The sequence below is a fragment of the Pelophylax lessonae genome, assembly GCF_965119305.1.
Source record: "Pelophylax lessonae genome assembly, chromosome: 1".
Taxonomy (NCBI): Eukaryota; Metazoa; Chordata; class Amphibia; order Anura; family Ranidae; genus Pelophylax; species Pelophylax lessonae.
The window spans coordinates 466,838,784-466,853,841 of NC_138768.1; the positions used below are offsets into that span (position 1 = coordinate 466,838,784).

Genomic DNA, 15,058 nt, shown 5'->3' on the forward strand with positions numbered 1-15,058 from the left:
TCCCTAGCACCCTCTTTCTGCTGACTCCTGTCCACTGACTATCCTACGAGCAGGGGTGGCCTCCACCCCTCAGGTCAGGCCCCTTGACACGAGTCCTTGTACTCACAATACTGCAGCCACAAGGTCTCCAGTGTCTCCCCTCTCATTCAGCTTGCCTGGACCTCTGGATTTCAGCTCCTCTCCACCGCTCCTCTGGCCCTCAGAACGACCTCCTGAGACTGCATTGCACCTCTACAGAGGAGGAGGCAGCCACCCCCTCCCTCCGGGACTCCGCTCCCCAACGAAAGACCCCGAGCACATGTGCTCCTGGCTTTTATACAGTATCCCAGCATGCTCAGAGGTGACCTGCCCTCTGCCAATCATCAGGACTGTATCAAAAGCCTATGCACCCATTCATTAGGTTTCCTCTCACTGTCCAACATGCCTCCCTATTGGACCAGCATGAAACACTCTACAGACTGAATGAATCGCATACTGAGCACAATGAGCAGACCTCACTAACAGATCCTGCTCTCTGGTAGGCAGAGAACAATATAGATTTATCTGCAGCCCCTCTGGTAAGATGACTGAGCTTAAACCATTACTCTCTCACTAGCACCTACCTAGCAGGGTGCTAGAGAGGAATTGTTGATTTCTGTGTTGGACTGTCAATTTTGGGCTTGCTTTGTTTGGTGTGTGGTTACATTTTGCTCTGCACCTTTCTGTAAATCCCTAAAGCTGGTAAGGGTAGAATCCTAACCTTCTGGGTGCAACTTAAAGCGGAGCTCCAGTCCCCCAAACACTTTTTTTTTTCAAAGACTCCTCTGTATTTGTCTAAACAAGTACATTGACATTTGCAAAAAGTCATATGTGTGGTAGTTTTTGTTTATGTAAAAATATTTTATTACTAACCAGATCTTGGAAGCAGGCAGGTTCCATGTTAGCTATGGGCATATGAAGGCCTCCTGTCTTCATTTCTGGGATTTCTGTGCAGCTGGCTACCCAGCATGCACCTCCCGATCTTGATGTCACTGCGCGCCTCTCCCTCTTGCTGACAGGTTGCTATAGCAATGTCAGTGTAAGTTCTCGCCCCATTGCTATAGCAACCTGTCAATCAGAGGACAGGAGAGGAAGTGTCACGGAACCATGAACCAGACGTACAACAACAGATAAGTGAAAATAAGAAAGCTTTATTGAAAAACAAGCTGTAAAGCAAAAGTCCAAACGAATGGCGAAACTGATGCAGAGTCTTTTGCGAAGCCAGGGGTCAGGAACCAGCAGGGTAGTCAGACGAAGCCAGGATCAGGAACCAGCAGGGTAGTCAGACGAAGCCAGGATCAGGAACCAGCAGGGTAGTCAGACGAAGCCAGGAACAGGAACCAGAAGCAGCAGCAGTCTTAGAAGCATGTGAACACAGGAGGACCAAGCAGGGAACTGAAGCCACAGACCTCCTATATATATGAGCTAGGCATCCAGCTCCTCCCAGTGGGAAGGAGGAGCCGCAGGGTGGGAGGCTACAAGAAACCCAGAAACCAAGATGGCCGCCAGCACATGTCAAACGAAGGAGAACAGCAAGAAGGTAAGACCATGACAGTACCTCCCCCTCAAGGGCCCCTCCTCCGCGGAGTAAAGAACGGTTTCTGAGGGAAGCGTGCGTGGAAGGCTCGGAGCAAGGCAGGAGCATGGACATCTGCGGAGGGAACCCAGGAACGCTCCTCTGGACCATAACCACGCCAATGAACCAAAAACTGCACCCGACCGCGGACCAGGCGTGAGTCCAGGATATTGCTCACCTCATACTCCTCACGATTGCCCACTCGGACCGGACGAGGCAGAGGAACCGAGGAAGTGAAACGATTACACACCAGTGGCTTCAACAGGGAGACATGAAACACGTTGGAGATCCGCATGCCAGGAGGAAGCGCAAGGGCATAGGCTACCGGGTTTACCCTGCGAAGCACTCGGAAGGGACCAACAAAGCGAGGCGCCAGCTTGGGAGTGGGCACTCGAAGGTTGAGGTTGCGGGTGGACAACCATACACGGTCTCCGGCCTGGTAGGAAGGAGCAGGCGCTCGTCTGCGATCAGCCTGGAGTCTCTGGCGCTGCGCAGAGACCTCAAGGGACCTCTGGATCTGTACCCAAGAAGCACGTAGGACGGAAAGGTGATCCTCCACAGCCGGAATATCCTGGGGAGAGAATACCTCCGGTAACACGGCAGGTTGGAACCCATAGTTGGCCATGAAGGGAGACGTCCCAGAGGAAGAGTTCACCGCCGTGTTCCTGGCAAACTCAGCCCAAGGCAGGAGGTCAACCCAATTGTCTTGGTGATCGGAGACATAGCAACGAAGGAATTGCTCCAAGGCCTGATTGGATCGTTCTGCGGCCCCATTGGACTGAGGGTGGTAGGCCGAGGAGAAGGAGAGATGAATCCCCAACTGGGAGCAAAAGGCGCGCCAGAACCTGGACACAAACTGACTCCCCCGATCCGACACAATCTCCTTGGGCAAACCGTGCAACCGGAAGACCTCCCTGGCAAAAATCGTGGCCAACTCCTTTGCAGAGGGTAACTTCTTGAGAGGAACACAGTGGCACATTTTGGAAAACCGATCCACAATCATGAGAATGACCGTATGGCCTCGGGATGCAGGGAGGTCCACAATGAAATCCATCCCCAGGTGTGACCATGGGCGCTCCCCGGTGGCTAAGGGTTGCAGAAGGCCCAACGGAAGGTGCCGAGGAGACTTACTCTGGGCACAAACGGAGCATGCCGCTACATATGCGGCGATGTCGGAACGTAGGGAAGGCCACCAGAACAGACGTGAAACAGCCCAGGACAGCTGATTCTTTCCAGGATGCCCCGCGGTCTTGGAGTTATGGTAGGTTCGCAACAACCGAGTGCGCAACTCCTCAGGCACAAAACATCTGCCGTTGGGTCTCCCAGAGGGAGCACCAGATTGAGCCGCCAAAATCTGCTCACCCAGGGGAGAGGTCAGGCTGGTGCGAATGGCGGCCAGGATCTGATTCGGAGGTATGACCGAAGTCGGAATCGACTCCTCCCTGGACAGGTCGGAGTACTGCCGTGATAAGGCATCCGCCCTGATGTTCTTGGAACCAGGTAGGTAGGAGACCACGTAATTAAAACGTGACAAGAACAGAGCCCATCTGGCCTGACGTGGTGTCAATCTCTTGGCCTCAGAGAGGTAGGTCAGATTCTTGTGGTCCGTCAGGATGAGGACCGGAACCACCGAACCCTCGAGCAAGTGCCTCCATTCTTTAAGAGCCTGCACGATGGCCAATAACTCCCTGTCACCAATCTGGTAGTTGCACTCCGCGGAAGACAGTTTCCGGGAGTAAAACCCACAAGGAAGCAGAGGACCCTCTGGTGTTCTACGCTGAGACAGAAGGGCGCCTACTCCCGTCTCCGACGCGTCCACCTCGAGGACAAAGGGCAACCCAGGGTTGGGATGCGACAGAATCGGAGCTGACACAAAGGCGGACTTTAGAGCCTCAAAAGCTCGGATGGCCTCGGGCGGCCAGACCTGGGAATTACTGCCCTTCCTGGTCAGATCCGTGAGAGGCTTGGCTAGCATGGAAAAGTCCCTGATGAACTTCCGATAATAATTGGCGAAGCCCAAAAAGCGCTGCAGGGAGCGAAGACCACTGGGCTGGGGCCACTGTAAGACAGCCGAAACCTTCTCAGGATCCATGGAGAACCACTCAGCGGAAATGATGTAACCTAAGAAGGTTACCTGGGATCGGTGAAATTCGCATTTCTCAAGCTTACCGAAAAGCTTGTTCTCTCGTAACCGTTGCAACACTCGTTTGACATCCAGAATGTGGGTCTCCATGGACTCAGAATATACCAAGATGTCATCCAAATAGACCACCACACACTGCTGCAACAGGTCACGGAAAACATCGTTGATGAATTCCTGAAAGACTGCGGGCGCATTGCACAGCCCAAAGGGCATAACCAAGGATTCATAATGACCGGTCCTGGTGTTAAACGCGGTCTTCCACTCATCGCCCGCCTTGATCCTTACGAGGTTATATGCCGCCCTCAGGTCGAGTTTGGTAAAGACTGTGGCCCCTTTAAGGCGATCGAACAGCTCGGAAATCAAGGGTATCGGGTAAGCGTTCTTGATCGTGATGCGATTGAGACCCCTGTAATCGATGCAAGGCCTCAACTCACCGCCCTTCTTTTTCACAAAGAAAAATCCAGCCCCTGCCGGGGACGAGGATTTGCGAATGTGTCCGTGTGAAAGCGCCTCCCTCACGTACTCCTCCATGGCCTCATTCTCCGCTACCGACAGTGGATAGACTTTGCCACGAGGAGGAACGGCACCAGATTGTAACTCGATGGCACAATCGTATGGGCGGTGCGGAGGTAGGGCAACCGCGCGCACCTTATCGAATACATCCCGGTACTCCTCGTATTCAGGGGGCAACAGAGAGTCCGAGGAAGTACACAGCAACTTGACAGGCCCATGGATGCAACTAGCCCCACACTGCGGTGACCACGAGAGGATCTCGGCCGATCTCCAATCGAAAATCGGATTATGCTTCTGGAGCCAGGGGTACCCCAAGACCACAGAGTAGTGTGGAGACGAAATAACCTGGAAGCAGACCGACTCTCTGTGGACAGCACCAATGGCTAACCCCACTGGAAGGGTCTCATGAGTCACGTGTGGCGGCAGAAGGGGTCTGCCGTCTATCGCCTCAAGAGCCAGAGGAGAACCTCGAGCCTGCAGAGGAATGGAATTGGCGGCAGCGAACACACTATCAATGAACAAACCACCAGCACCAGAGTCCACCAACGCCTGGGTCGTCACCGAGCCCCCGACCCAGGAGAGGACAACAGTGATCAGTGGTTTGTCAACACGGGAAATCGGGGACGAGGAGACTCCACCCAAGATCTGCCCCAGACAGGATCTCAGGTGCGAGCGTTTCCCGGACGGTTCGGACATGCCAACCGAAAATGCCCACCGAGACCACAGTACATGCATCGGCCCTCGCGTCTCCGGAGTACCCTCTCCCCCTCGGACAGGCGAGCAAACCCCAGCTGCATGGGTTCACCCCCAGACAAGTCATCCCCAGGAGGCGTGGGAGGAGAGGGAGGCACGGGTGGGACAACAAAGGTAGGCGCCAATCTGTTAGGAGGCCTCCGCAGACTCTCCTTAAAGGAAGGTCTCTCCCTGAGTCTGGTGTCAATCAAAATCAGGAAAGAAATAAGAGACTCGAGCTCCACTGGTAGGTCCTTAGCTGCAACCTCATCCTTTAAGGCATCCGAGAGACCATGAGAGAAAGCAGCGACCAGAGCCTCATTATTCCAGCCCACCTCTGCTGCCAGGGTACGAAACTCAATGGCGTATTCAGCTACGGATCGTGAACCCTGTCTGATGGACATAAGGAGCTTCGCAGCAGAGGCAGCACGAGCCGGCACATCGAATACCTTCCGAAGAGAAGCAACAAAACCGGAAAACTCGGCAACCACCGGATTGTTGTTCTCCCATAAAGGGCTGGCCCAGGCCAAGGCCTTGTCCGAGAGCAGCGAGATTAAGAAGCCCACCTTTGATCTCTCAGTAGGAAAGGCATGTGGCAGCAACTCGAAATAAATGCCCACCTGGTTAAGGAAACCTCGGCACTGAGTTGGCTCTCCCCCAAAGCGCTGTGGAAGGGGGGCAGAACCGGACATACCCCGAAACACCGCAGGCGCAACAACAGGTGTCGGGGTAGACTCTGGCGCAACAACCGGAGCGGCAGTAGGAGCGGGCCCAGGAGCGACAACCGACCCATCGGCAACGGGAGCGAAATGAGCCGTGCGTTCAAGCAGGGTTTGCAACGCCACGGCAAACTGACCCAACAGGTGATCCTGCTGATCAAGTCTGGCAACCAGCGAGGGTAGTGAGGATGGCCCTGTACTGTCAGAATTCATGGCCTGTGGTACCGTGCGTTCAAGCAGGGTTTGCAACGCCACGGCGAACCGACCCAACAGGTGATCCTGCTGATCAAGTCTGGCAACCAGCGTGGGTAGCGAGGATGGCCCTGTACCGTCAGAATTCATGGCTTGGTCCTAATGTCACGGAACCATGAACCAGACGTACAACAACAGATAAGTGAAAATAAGAAAGCTTTATTGAAAAACAAGCTGTAAAGCAAAAGTCCAAACGAATGGCGAAACTGATGCAGAGTCTTTTGCGAAGCCAGGGGTCAGGAACCAGCAGGGTAGTCAGACAAAGCCAGGATCAGGAACCAGCAGGGTAGTCAGACGAAGCCAGGATCAGGAACCAGCAGGGTAGTCAGACGAAGCCAGGAACAGGAACCAGAAGCAGCAGCAGTCTTAGAAGCATGTGAACACAGGAGGACCAAGCAGGGAACTGAAGCCACAGACCTCCTATATATATGAGCTAGGCATCCAGCTCCTCCCAGTGGGAAGGAGGAGCCGCAGGGTGGGAGGCTACAAGAAACCCAGAAACCAAGATGGCCGCCAGCACATGTCAAACGAAGGAGAACAGCAAGAAGGTAAGACCATGACAGGAAGGTAATGGAAGTCTGTTAACGCAAGATTTCGCCAGTAGGCGATTCGCAAGGGACTCCTGGGATATATGACGCCGCTATCCCAGGAGCCCTTATGAATCGCCTAGAGACGTAATCGCCCAGGTGGCCGCTGTCTGAACTCCAGCTGAAATAAGAAGAAAAAAGGTATTTGCATACCAAAAAAAAAAAAAATGACATTAGGAAAAGCATGCTCAAAGGGGAGAAGACAGATAGTGACTACATAAAATGGGTGGAAATCTGCTTTAAATGCATGTATGAGCTCATTCACATTGAATATATAGCTCACCATTCTGGAAAATGGCAGCTCTTTTACTTCTATTTCCCAACTCAGCCAGGAGAGGGAGCCATTCACTGCTGGATGTAAAACAAACAGAGCCTGCAACCATCTTGAGAGGGAGAGGGTGGAATCGTTAAGATCAGGCCAAAGGGACAAAAACAATAAGTGCAATTTGTCTCAAAGTAAATTTATTCAGTAAATCCTTTCTAAGAAAGTACAGCAGGAGGGACCCGGTGAATGACATTTTCAGAGTTGTCATTCCCAACTTCTCTTTCTTAACACCTTTTATCAGCCTCTGTAACTTCATATTCTCTCCATGAAAAGGACTCAGCTTCACCTATGACTATAGCCCCGTACACACGTACCGATTGTCGGCCGCAAATATTCGGCCGCCGACCGATCGGCCGATTGTAGGCTTGTTAGTATGATGCTTCCGACAGCCAACAGCGCATTTTCGGCCGAACAGAATCTGTCCTGCAGGCATTAAAATGTTTGTATGCCGACACCAGAACGGCCGATTGTTCGCCAGTCAGTACAGATTTCGGCCGACAGACAGCAGATTTGCAAGACTGGGCATGCTCAGAAAAGAAAAAACACAGGGAAAGTTAACCATCACTTCTGCAGTCGGCTGTTGTTGGCAGACAAAATTTGTGTGCAGTCTTTTGCACTTTTCAGCGGACAGGACAGCCCTGGACAAAAGACGGCCGATCGTTCGGCCGACGATCGGTACGTGTGTACGGGGCTTAACCCTCAACAGTTTTGTCTTGATGCAAAGTATGTTAATCAACTCTGAAGAAGTGCAGAGTCCAGGAAATGTGAAAAAATTGGGTTTGTTAATCCATACTTATGCAGCACATCTTGTAAAATATATATTGGTATAAGCTTGGAAAAATCAATCCCAAAGGGGATTGGCAAATGGGGAGAGGGACGTTGCTATACCAAGGAAATGTAATGGAAAATGTAGAAAATATATAAAAATTATCTTTTTATTAAGTCCAAGTAAAAAATGAATATGCTATAGTAGCATCACAAGATCATAAATACAACAAACATTAATATTACAACAATCATTAAAAGTGCACAAGATTCAAAAACAATACAAAGGATCACTCATGTACAGTAAGACATATGGACTCCAAAACACCTCGGTGCTGTACATGTTGTAATATTAATGTTTGTTGTATTTATGATCTTGTGATGCTACTATAGAATATTGATTTTTTACTTGGACTTAATAAAAAGATAATTTTTATATGTTTTTGCATCTACATTTTCCATTACACACCCTTGGTATCGCAACGTCCCTCTTCCCATTTGCCAATCCCATTTGGGATTGATATTTCCATGTTTGACTTTGGGATAGATACCCCTTTTTGTAATTTAGGGTGGAACTAAGTACAGTATTATTTTTTCATAGTTCCAGAGGCACAACAACAACATCCTGTGTATTAATGATTAGCATTGTTAGTAAATGCTAACAATGTCTATCTGTAGGATCCTGTAGGATCCTGGCATTGCACCTACCTTCTCCTGATCGCAGGTGCAATGCCTTACAGGCCGCAGAGTAAAAAAAATAATAATTCACATTTTCTTACCTGCAAAAGATGAAGTTATCCTTTAGAGTCCATTCACACTGCCGCGACTTGTGAGGCGACTTGTGTGCCCTCAAGTCGCCCCAAGTCGCTTGACATAAATCCCATGTAAATCAATGAGAGCCGTGTTAATTGGCACTACTGAAGTCGCTCCGACTTCAGAAAAGGGTCCTGTACTACTTTGAGGCGACTTGTGTCCGACTTGTCCCAATAGACTTCAATGGGAATCGCCTCCAAGTCGGATCCTTATCTTATTTGAAGCGACTTGTGATCCGACTTTGCAGGAAGAAGAAGGAAAATTAGCCAGGCATTCCCCACATTGCAGCCATGCCTACAGTTCCCATATACTATTATCTCTGCCTGGTCTGTGTGAGTGGCACTGGTGGACACTGATTCGTGGCACTGATACGTGGCACTGATATGTGGCACTGGTGGACAATGATACGTGGCACTGATACGTGGCACTGGTGGACACTGATTCGTGTTACTGATAGGTGGCACTGATAGGTGGCACTGGTGGACACTGATTCGTGGCACTGATACATGGCACTGGTGGACACTGATTCGTGGCACTGCTACGTGGCACTGATAAGTGGCACTTGTGGGCACTGATTCGTGACACTTATACGTGGCATTGGTGGACACTGATTTGTGGCACTGATTTGTGGCACTGATACGTGGCACTGATATGTGGCACTGATACGTGGCACTGGTGGACACTGATTCGTGGCACTGCTACGTGGCACTGGTGGACACTGATTCGTGGCACTGCTACGTGGCACTGATACGTGGCACTTGTGGGCACTGATACGGGGCACTGATACGTGGTACTGGTGGACACTGATTCGTGGCACTGATACGTGGCATTGGTGGACACTGATTCGTGGCACTGATACGTGGCACTGATACGTGGAACTGGTGGACACTGATTCGTGGCACTGCTACGTGGCACTGGTGGACACTGATTCGTGGCACTGCTACGTGGCACTGGTGGACACTGATTCGTGGCACTGCTACGTGGCACTGATACGTGGCACTGGTGGACACTGATTCGTGGCACTGATACGTGGCACTGGTGGACACTGATTCGTGGCACTGGTGGACACTGATTCATGGCACTGATACGTGGCACTGATACGTGGCACTGCTGGACACTTAGTGTGAGGAAAGGGATATGCAGTGTAGTTAGGCTACTATATACCACTATAGTTAGATTCAATAATCTAGTTTCTGTAGGGAAAGTGTTAAGTGTGTGGGTGACCGTAGTGTAGTTTAGGGTGAACTGACTCTGACTGCTATGGCAGGGTGACAGAACTCATCCATGTCAGGGTGACCGCCATAAGAAAAAGATAATTTTTCTTAGAATTATTAGTAGAGCAGGGATAGGGCTCCGCTCCTTTTATGCCAGGGTGACAGAACTCATCCATTTCAGGGTGACCGCCATAAGAAAAAGATGATTTTTCTTAGAATTATTAGTAGAGCAGGGATAGGGCTCCGCTCCTTTTATGCCAGGGTGACAGAACTCCTCCATGTCAGGGTGACCGCTATAAGAAAAAGATTGTTTTTCTTAGAATTATTAGTAGAGCAGGGATGGGGCTCCACTCCTTTTACACCTGGGCGTTTTTGTTTCAGGCGTTTATTGGGCTTTTTTGTGGACGTCTTTGGAGGCAGGCATGACATCTGAACTTCTGTGTAGGGGTATATATACACACACACACACATATATGTATATATACACATACACACATATAGGTGTGAAAGGAGCGGAACCCTATCCCTGCGCTACTGAAATTATTTGCAGGGATGGTGTTACCCTCCTTTCACACCTATATATGTGTGTATGTGTATATATACATATATGTGTGTGTGTGTGTATATATACCCCTACACAGAAGTTCAGATGTTATGCCTGCCTCCAAAGACGCCCAAAAAATGCCCAATAAACGCCTGAAAAAAAAACGACCAGGTGTGAAAGGAGCGGAGCCCTATCCCTGTGCTACTAAAAATTCTAAGAAAAAGTATCTTTTTTTTCTGGTTCTGGACATGCTACAGAGCTGAAACTTCACAGGTACACTTTTTAGACCCCCCAGACACTAAATCCAAAGAAATCTCATTTTTTTCAATAATTTTTTCTATAATTGGCTCTCTATCAAAAACGACAATTTTTTAAAACTTTTTTTTGTGTGATTGAGCATGACCCAGAACCATCATATTCTGATTGGCCAAATACAAAGTCGTACAAAGTCATCTATCATACAAGTCGCGCTGAATACGCGCAAAGTTGCGCTGAAGTCGTGCTGAAAGTCGCGCTAACAAGTCGCCCCTTATGAGACGACTTAGAGGTCGCGGTAGTGTGAACAGGCTCATGAAGAGAGTGTACATTACTACTTTTACTTTGCAGAGTAAGTTATTACTGCACAGTTATCCCGGGCCCCAAAGCAGACCAACATTCCAGTTCAATATTTATATTACAGTTAGCTTAGTTATATAAGGAAGAATTAGCTGACGCTCGAATGCCAAAACTTTAAATCCACCTATAAACATTGAACTTGTTGCTGTCTTTGCATTAACCATTTCTCATATTTTTATCAGGCAGTCATCGACAAATAAAGTTCTATCTTTATCTATAGTTGTCGGTTTCACCTTATTACTGGGGAGTTACAAATTTCAAGTTGCATCACATACTTTTCACAGCCAACAGTTACAGATGTACTACAGCAGACATCCCAAGTCTCCCACACCTTTCGTGAGTTTCGGACACCCGCAAGTGCCGTGAAATCTCCCGGCTGCCGCGGGAGACTTAGGATGTCTGCAGTCTTCAGTGACAGAGCCGCTGCTTCCTTTGTAGTTCTGGCTCTGTCACAGGTGAAGTGATATGAAATGCACTCCGCCTGTGACAGGAGCCATACAGTAAGCAGCGGCTCTGCTCTCTACTGCACTGCTTCCTCCAGCAGTACCCGCATGACCAGCAATACTCGCCAGCAGTGCCAACCAGCAATACCCACCAGCATTTCCTGCAAGCATTACCCACCAGTATTACCAGCCAGCAGTAACCACCAGAAGTACACGCCAGCAGTAACCGCCAGCATTACCCACCAACACTACCCACCAGCAGTACCCACCAGCAGTAACTGCCAGCATTACCCACCAGCAGTAACCACCATCACTACCTGCCAGCAGTAACCGCCAGCACTACCCACCAGTGGTAACCGCCAGCATTACTCACCAGCAGCCACCACCAGCATTACCCACCAGCAGTAACCGCCAGCATTACCCAGCAGCAGTAACCGCACCAGCAATAACCGCCAGCAATAACCACACCAGCAGTAACCGCCAGCAGTAACCACATAAGCAGTAACCGCCAGCAGTAACCACACCAGCAGTAACCGCCAGCAGTAACCGCACCAGCAGTAACCGCCAGCAGTAACCACACCAGCAGTAACCACCAGCAATAACCACCAGCAGTAACCAAACCAGCAGTAACCGCCAGCAGTTTTCAAAATAAGTAGAAAAGCTATGTGCATTAGCGTGTGTAAATTGTTGCAATATGTTTTCGTTTTTTTTTGCAAACGTTTTTTTTAATAACTAGTTGTGTTTTTGTCATAATATGTCATGTCCTTGTTCATGAATAAGGACATGACATTTTCTGGCTGCCTAAGTCATATGTACGTGGAGTGCCATCTCGCTTAAATGAGTTTTTGCAGGTTGGAATGCCTGCTACAGTGACTGACAAACTGACTTCACGTATTCTGCCCATAGGTAGGACTAGACATGTAAAAGTGTCATACATCATGGACAAGAGACAACCATAGATACTGGAAGAAATGCAAGACAAAACGGAGGAAAGATCATGCATATACATAATTAGAGCTCCCTGTTTTCACAGCAAGGGACATAATAGGACCAACAGACGAAAATGGATAAATTATCTCACTCTATTTTAACCTTAGACAGAAAAAGTTTATTTCACAAACTGAAATATCATTTAGATGTGGAGTTATTTAGTTCAACACAGTGAGCATTTAATTGTTAAAAGCTTTATTTTATCCTGATTCCCCACTTTTTCTTTCAGGTGTTATTTTATTACCACCTTAAATAGCTTCTCAATAGGCAGCTCATCCACACTCACAGATTTATTAGGGAGTGATAATCTGTGTTATGGAATGATAATCTAAATTTTGAAAGCAAATTAAATCTATTTACAAAATATTAAAATAAAAAAAATTAGTAAAATTACTTTAGTTTTTTGAAAACATTTTTCATTTATAGCGAAAAAGAACATATGGTAGCCAAATACTTTTTTAATTCAGCCAGTGGTGGAACTATTGCCATAGATGCTATGTAGCCTGGGGCAAGGGGAGTGGGTAGCAGAGCCCTGCATAGCTCTCACCTGCAATTCTTCCCTTGGACTCAGCCAATATCTGTTGTTCACTAATAGTGTCTAACGAGTTTGGGCAGAGTAATCTATTCCCAGTGAAGAAGCTTCTCCCTTCTTCTGCTGTCTCAGGTAAGCAACCACTAACACATATGTTATTGCTGAGACTTCATTCCACTGACCAGCAATGTACGAAAAGGCATTCTTCTTCCCACTGACCACAAACATGGGGCATACTCTTCCTTTGCTGACTACCAATAGGGATCATTCTCCCTCCAACTGATAACCACTGTAAAGAGGCATTTTTTCACGCTTGCCACCTTTGTAAGGTGAAATTCTCCCCCGCCCCCCCCAAACGGTCACTAAAGTAGATGGACAAAAGCACATTTTAGGCTGTTTTTGTGTTCCAAGAAAGAACCTTGAGTTTGAAGGCAGGAATACAGAGAAAGCCAATATGTATTTTTTATTTTATTTAGTTATTATCTATTTTTTTGGTTGTTGCAATGGTGTATGATGGAAAATAGTACTCACAATTTGTAGGTAAGGCCTGTGTTACACGACTGTAATAATAAGGGTGTTTTAGCATTTTTTTTCTGCTGGATGAAGTTTTCTATGGGCTCTTTAAATTCTAGTTACATTCATGAACTCAGAATATTGTTTTAAAAAAGCTTTTATTCTACAGATCGATTGTTTAGTGTTGTTTGGACCTACCAGCTGATTTGCCTCGAGCCTGAATGGAATAAGCAGGTCCAGCACTTCTGCCAAAGCGTGTCAAGCATGGTTCCACATAATAGCGAGGTCCCGGGCTGGAATCATTAACATGAGCTATTGGAAAGCAAGGAAGCAACATACAGAAATACATTGGAAGCATATAAGTGAGAAAAACTAAAAATAAAAAGGAGTACTAATTATAGATATTATTTACAGTGCCTTGACAGAGTCAGTGGAGCTTACAATTTAATGTTCCTAAGGTCAAACATTCATGCATATTATTAAAAAAAATCAAAATGAATTATCAAAAAAATATTGTTAAAAAAAATCTAAACTACCCCAACATTATGTTAGAGGGGAAGTACTTTGAAAAATCCATGCAAACACAGTGACATCTATACACGCTATGCAAAGTAAAGCTATGGTTGACTCCAGCAAAAACTGGAGAACTACAAGTCAACAATTTCAAACACTACGCCAAAAACAAAATCGATGTTGTAACCTTCAAGAACATGCATGGAAAAATAAAAAAGTAACTACTTGTAAACATTGATATACTGTAAATTAGTGACATGATTTTTTTTACTTACAAAAATTTAACAGAGATTTCATAAGGATCATACTCACCAGAATGGCTTGGCCGTCCGTGGAAAGAATAAGCTGGGTTGGAATGTTTTGTATAGTCATGACCTACAAACCCTACAGTTGGCGGAAGGTTGTAACGACCAGGACCAGGACCTATTGTAAAAGACGTTGCAAAGAGTTACAGAATGAAGGAGGAACTTAGGAATACCGGATGGAGGAAACAGAATATTTAATATGATTTGGAGGAGAAATTAGATACTTGTATATTTCAGTTTTTTTTCTGGCAACAAATCGATGCAAAACATATTCACTACAGTACTCAATCAGAAAGCAAACTAAATAAGTCAATTTACTGATCAAAGCTCATCTTTGGTCATTGTGTGTTACTATAGTACATTCAAATTTGCTTTATATTACTGAATAAGTTCTAAAAGAGTTTGAGAAGAGAAACAAACAGGGTACATGGTACGTAGTAATATCTAGCAATACATGCTTACCTACCTGTTTCTTTAGCTGCAATCATCGGTGTTTTTCTTTCTGTGTGCTCTCCCATTTTATTCAATGTCAGTTATTTATCTATCTTGTTTATCCTCGTTATTTCCTTTAAAAAGCTCTTGAAAAGGAATAAAATGTACACAGAAAACTTTTAAAATACCATACAGATGTAAAAGTTTATGGGTTGTAGAGAACGTATAAAAAAATAGCAGATAGCTTTTGCTCATTAATTTGATGAACAGGGGTTTCTTGTCAAGGATGCTCTTCAGTTATCTTGTAGGTCACACCATGGTAATGTGACCTGAGGATGTTCTAATATGTGTAAGCTTATCCGTAAGCTATCTCCCAAACACACCCATCAGCCCCTCTCCTACGGGTTCCAAGCCACTGGAGCAAGAACACCTTCATTATGATAGTTCATGAATGTTACTTAACCATTTCTCTGCCCTGTACACCTAGATTTAGGATTATTAGAAGATAATGATG

At 47.0% G+C, this 15,058-nt stretch overlaps 1 protein-coding gene across 1 annotated transcript in view; it reads right to left on the minus strand.

The window, feature by feature from the left end:
* The window catches only part of CIMAP1D (CIMAP1 family member D), a 32,696-nt gene extending 17,980 nt beyond the window's left edge, over positions 1-14,716 (minus strand). Inside the window, exons 1-3 of the mRNA XM_082242686.1 lie at positions 14,579-14,716; positions 14,120-14,230; positions 13,493-13,606 (exon numbers count right to left, since the gene is read on the minus strand). Coding sequence (XP_082098812.1) covers positions 13,493-13,606; positions 14,120-14,230; positions 14,579-14,630 — 277 coding nt within the window. The 5' untranslated portion in view covers positions 14,631-14,716. The remainder of the gene's footprint in view (positions 1-13,492; positions 13,607-14,119; positions 14,231-14,578) is intronic.
* Between the last annotated feature and the right edge of the window lie 342 nt (positions 14,717-15,058).